The 6033-nt window shown below is 50.4% G+C and overlaps 1 protein-coding gene across 1 annotated transcript; it reads right to left on the bottom strand.

The window, feature by feature from the left end:
* Window positions 1–1105: 1105 nt before the first annotated feature.
* On the bottom strand, window positions 1106–5622 carry LOC100898538 (neuronal acetylcholine receptor subunit alpha-3-like). The gene is made up of 8 exons (XM_029113261.1): window positions 5425–5622; window positions 4884–4928; window positions 3875–3984; window positions 3593–3767; window positions 3058–3415; window positions 2737–2951; window positions 1937–2069; window positions 1106–1377 (listed from the first exon to the last, which is right to left on the bottom strand). The coding sequence occupies exons 1-8, from the start codon at window positions 5620–5622 to the stop codon at window positions 1106–1108; spliced, it is 1506 nt and encodes a 501-aa protein (XP_028969094.1).
* Window positions 5623–6033: the final 411 nt, after the last annotated feature.

Here is a 6033-nt window from a genome sequence, read left to right on the forward strand (position 1 = left end):
CTCTCTTCTACTGGAATCCTGGGAAGACAGAAAAGAGTCGGTTATAGTTTCTTATCTGATTCTTATTTCTGAACCATAATCGTTCCTCATCGCTGAAATTCCTCGCTCCCTCCTCCCCTCACCCCCCTCTCCCAATATCCCCGGAACTTCGCACCTTGTCCCCGGTCCACAAGTCCGAGAAAATGCACTTTATCACATACGATAATCAATTGTTGAGGTTCATGAGCATGTACACGTACATAGAGAAAACACATTCGTTACTGCCGAGAAGGGCTTCAAACGGGCATCCATAGACAATCCGACAAATACCTATAGAAATCGTCGTTGTGTTTCTCTTCTTGGCTCAAAGTACAATCATAATCGTCCCACCCATTTTCATTGTGTAACTTGATGTGCTCTGGACTCTTCCGCCGGCTGGCTTGAGTCGAAGGTCGCTGTACCTAAACCGAAAACAACGCCAATCCATCCGCTCAATTCCAGTACACAGCGCTCCTGCGAGCGTTTTCAGAAGAACTATAGTACATTAATAACGGCAAATAGAACAGAGGTCTCCAGAATCCGAACGAAACGGAGAAAAGAACCTCTGAGGTATCTCGGAGGGGATGACTGCGCCTCATCTGCGAACAGAACGAATCGTGCTCTGAAAAAGTTAGCCGTCATATGAAGGGACTCCGTCAAGCCGAGTTTCCGAGACTCGACTTTTCCATCTACATATGTATGTTTTCAGATCTCAAATCAGATCCGCTGAAACCAGTCAAAATAGCTAGGTTTTCTCATTCTTATTAAGCTAGTAGTCTTCTGATTCGGCAAGGTTCAGAGCTCATCGAAGATTTTGACCCAAATTAGGTTTTCAAATGAGCTCTTGCCCCGTGCCGAAATACTCTCACAATTTCGATTCGAGAACTCTCGTCCCGATCCATCCGTTGATTATTTTCAGTCATTGCTCAGAGGCTTCATTCAGACATTCTTGAGGCTCACCTCGGGGATATCAGACAAACAAGATGAAGTTTTATCTAAGAGATGGGATTTTAACGAAGAGTGAGTGATGATGATGATGGTGTTGCGCTCCAATCCAATCCTGGCTCGATTCTTCGTAGAGTCCGGATTACGACGAACAGATGAGCACGAGCGCGGCAGTAACAGCGGACCCAAGGAAAAAAACACCGAGGAAGACCCGATCACACAGTAACGAGAGAGTTTTCCACTCTTCGCGGATGTCTTGACGCCGGAGTTCTTCCCGAAGACGTTCGTCGAAGCTCGATACCGATTCACCGATTTTCGCCAAGGGCGGTGCTTGCCACACCATCGACACAGTCTGACCCACGAGGTCACCTAAGCCGCAGTCGCCGACGCCTGTCGCCACGCTGCCCAAGCCACCTGCGAAATACGTGCAGCGATGTTACACGGGACTGAAACGGCCGCTCGAGTCTCCCGACAGCGTGTGAATCTATCCGGCCGGGAGACTATAAAGAAGTTTCTCGCAGCCTGATTTAAAAGTGTTTCCGCCGCTCGCGTTCCCCGAAGAGTCACAGGACCTACTCGACATAGTACAAGAGCATCTACAACGTCCGTCAGGGGAATAGCGGTATCAGGGCTAGCAGGTGCATGAAGTCATTAGTCTGTAGAAGTCAACTTGACAAAAGACCCGTCGTGTCCTATAGTAATGTCCCACATCCCGCATGCCTTCTCCACAGGCCATGGAATATCTAGGCGTTCGAAAGGGGACAAACTTCATGAACAGTTATCGACTCCCGACCGACGAAGCCTCGGGGTAACTCCGCTCCACTCGGCTCGCCGCGCTCTCCCCTAACGGAGGACGCGAGCTTCAGCATGCAAGGTTCGAAAGGATGAATTCCTCTCGCCTTGTGAACCGATAAATTCTAAACACTCCCAATGATGTCAAAAACCTGCCGAGACTGAGGAAAGCTGAACCCACCTGCACTGGTGTCGGCAGCGATACCAGCCGTACCGTCGAAGAGAAACTGTTTCCTGTGTGACCTCAGAGAAGGTGAGAAATTGTAGTGTTCAATGTGATCTGTGGTGAACTCCACTGGGGCCTTCGGAGTGTCCTGGAAGGCGATGTCTTATATTACAATGCTTCTCTCCGAGCCTCCAGTGCTTCTCTTTGGTCTCAGTAGCTCTTGGGGGAAATTGAGACGTTCCGATCGATCTGCGAGCCGAATCAGTAAGCACCACGATGCGTGTTATTGAGACCGTGTGTGCTCCCAGACAGAGTATATTCCGCAAGGGCTCTCCGGATGGACAAGCTTCTTGCTCTCGATATCCGCCATCTTGTCGCTTCCTGGCCGGCTTCCGGCGTCAACGGCAAGTTAATTTCCTTTGCGCGCCCTCTATCATATGACGAGCAGGTAAATATTGCTTTTGTATTTCCTGTTGAGATGATTTCTCCTCCTCGACCAGATTGCTTCGTCGCCCTCGCTAGATCGCTTCTACGGAGTCGGCTGGTCGATGGTTGACTGAGTGAGTCAGCGAGCGAGTCAATCAATCACCGGTTGCTGGTCCGCCTTCCGCGAGGCACGTCAGGCCGGCTAGCGCACCGAGTTCTTCACGCACGCGAACCCAGCCCCCGAGTTAATGCTGTTCCTCTCTATCCTCTCCGACGTTCCCGGCCGACGAGCCTTGTGGATTCGGAATATGGATTTTCAAGACAAGTCAGTGATTCGGAGGAAGGGCGTCTGCTTCAGATCAAAACTTGCTCTCGCTTCGGATACTCACCAATTGATTCTTTTCCTTCTTATCGCTGTCCGAAGCTTTGACGGAACAGCAATCCATAACGAAGAGCTTCGCCAATATTCGTATGACGCGTTTCAGAGTCATAGGCACAGCCGCCGGTCGCAGTCGACATCCGGACTGGCTGTGCAGCGTCAATGTGAGCACTGAGCAGAGGATTGATAAGGATACCATCACTGCTGAACATCCGGCGTACACCACTGAAAAATCCTCTTCAATTCACCAAAGGCTCGAAAAATCACAGCGTTGTAGAAATAAACCGTCGTCCGCGTAAAGAGCAGCAAGAGCTCGATTGGTGTCACTCACCCAACAAAGGTACCCTCTCGGATGAGATTGGCATCGCATGATGCATATACACAAGGACAATGCAGAGAACAATTAAACTTTGCGTCGAGATGGTCAATTTCTGCCCCGAATTCGAAGGTACAAAAAACGCGATGATCGACAACATGTTAGCCAATATTACGGGTAACAAAAGGCACATTAGTTGACTGAGAGGACTCCTCCGATGAAGCCGGAGCTCGAGATTGACCGTCGAGCGAGCGATTGTATCTGTGATGATTATTTTCGGCGCGGGATCGGACGATATCAATTCGTGAACGAACTCCAGCGATGGCCTCGTAAGTAGTCCGTCGACGCCGAATGACGGAGTCTCCATGGTGATCTGCAGGAGTGAGAGAGGGAAAAACTCACTCGAGGGATGCATCGTGTTCAGCCGGAACTTTTTACCTCTTCGACTCGGTCTTCTTCGAGCAGGAAGGCTTGACGAATCGATCACAAATCACACGCGGAATAACAGCCGTCGTTTGCGGTGATATCACGTAACGCAGACGTGACCTACCTGGGAAGCATCGTAGGCCCAAGAAGCGAGTGATAGCTTGCACAGATGTACTTCGAATGGGAAGAGATGTAGCTTGTCGAAATGACACCAGGAGTGAAGACTACGCTCCTCTAGGAGCACAACTTCGCCTGAACTGTGAACTACGGCGTGGCTTTCGCGGCGATCCGCTGTATTGCTGGGAGATAAGAAATATTCAGTTTTTGTTGTTCTACGTGAGTCAAACCATCATCAAGGTTCTCGCAGGAATCCATCGGATCACGTTTCCCCCACGCATGGACTCACCCATTGAGCAAAACGACATCAGGTCTCCACAGTTGATTCGAGGGTATTCTCAGGACAGCTATTCCCCCGAAATCGGAAGAGTTCCACCGCAAGTGGGCGTCGTTCCATCTCTGCGTTGTGAGAAAATTTTCGAAATGAATATTCAGCTGAATGGAAGAAGAAAGTTCAGAAATCTCAATCAATCATCCCGAAGAAGAAAAGCCGTCCCTCGATGCGGCCGCAACAAGTGTTCCGCTTTCAAAAGGCTACGTCGACCGATCGAGAGAAGAACTGACCTACAGACAGACTGACCGACCAACCGACGGACCGACAAATGATCCTTTAAGCGATGTGGGTTTGAGCCATGCAATTAGCAGAACCCAATCCCCGCTGAGTGAAGCGCTCTTTCAAGGACCTTTCCCTCCGGTCCCGTTCGTTCACTCCACTCACTCGAGCGAGCCGTTCCGGCGAGTAACCTACGGATTAGGTCTCAGCCGAATTCGCCCGTGGAATGGGCGGAAGACGCAATCTCTTTCGAACAGTGTCGCTTTGTTTCCCATACGAGGGTTCTAAGCCCATCGACAATGAGAGAATCCCCTGTAGCCGACTGGAGGATGACGTCTTCTGAGAGATTCGAGTTCGACCGGGAGAATTATTCTCCTCGAGATGTCTCCGCGAGCTCCGGGCACAGAGGGAAAAACACCAGCAACATCAAGGATTTCGTTCCGACGATCACAAATGAATTTCGGGGCTCGGCAGTGATCCTCGGTATGAGTTGGCGGCCATGCCGAAGCCCATCTAAAAATCCTCGGCAGGAATCCGGGCTCGCAATAGCCTGAGCTCTCTCACTTTTTCGCTCCAATCTGTTCTCGAGAGGAATTGGCAGAGCGGACATGTCGGCCGGCAGGCTTAGCAAACGTGATACAGTTTTTATAACTCGCCAATACGAGCGCCAGGAGAAGCCGTACTTGCAGCGGCGATAAATAGCCGCTTGCCGTGATCGGTGAGGTAGAGTGAAGAGAAAACTTGCCTGAACAACTTTCCAGTTTGCCTTCACAGTATTAGTTTCGTACTCCTGTTTCGGCGATCGTTCGATCAACGGCGACAGCGATGACGACCACGTCGAAATCCGCCAAGGCGAGCAGTGGCAGCAGAAGGAAATGGAACGAAGAACTTACTTCAGCTCGTGGAAGAGGAGGAAAACCACCGGAGTCGAATATCTCCGACGTTGCCGTCATTTAGTGACCAGTTTGGCAATCTAGATATTTAATAAGTCCTCTGCATGAAGCAAGATATTCGATTATGGGCGCCGGACTCTGAGCCTTCAATTCTGAGGAGGACCTCTTGGAGAATGTCGACTCCGCTTCCATACGAAATATAACATTTATCGAGGACGTTATGCGGGACGGAACGCTTTATCACTACGAGCCCAGGGGGAGGATGACTGATCCCCTAAAGAAATTAGCAACGGATATTTTATGCAGCCACGCTACCCTTCCGCGAAGAAGTTTTTCGGTCTGACATTCCAGGATTTCAGAAAGGCTCTGCCCCCGAATCGATTTTGAACTCACCAGCTGCTGGATCTTCTGGAGTAGGACCTGGATTTTCACTGAGAGGGGTAACGACGCGTTTTCGGAAGGTCGGACGGCAGGATCGTAATTACTCATCAAATACCGAGTGAGGCGATACTCCTGCTCATCACAGTAACCGCGATCCCCGCAGAGCGCGATGAGAAGGCATCCGATGATGACTGCAATGAAGATAGACATCAACCGTCAAAGCGACTCACAGGATGCTCTCCGTTCAGCTGAGGAAAAAATTGGCGCCGAACGCCCACGGAACCCTCGCTGAGGTTTCCCGTGTTCGACTACGGTATCGGGGTCCCAATGTTCTCCGCAAGTGTCCACAGTCGAGCCGAGCAACCTCATTCCAATTGATCATGTTCGTCGACAGTTGCAGACGTTGCGTTCCCATCGCTGCGGGCAAGGAAGTTTCTCGAAACAATTTAGAGTCCCTCGCGAGCTCTCAATTTTCTTTTCAAAACAGTGTTTCTTTAACCGGAGGAGAAGCACTTAGTGAGATGATCGATTCCTTCGGTGGGAAACTTCGATTAATACGAACGAGTGTGCGCGAGTTCCGCGCCAGGCGAGTAGTCCGTCTCACATTCGACCGAATCGGAA

Source organism: Galendromus occidentalis, unplaced genomic scaffold (genome assembly GCF_000255335.2).
Source record: "Galendromus occidentalis unplaced genomic scaffold, Mocc_1.1 scf7180000076500, whole genome shotgun sequence".
Taxonomy (NCBI): Eukaryota; Metazoa; Arthropoda; class Arachnida; order Mesostigmata; family Phytoseiidae; genus Galendromus; species Galendromus occidentalis.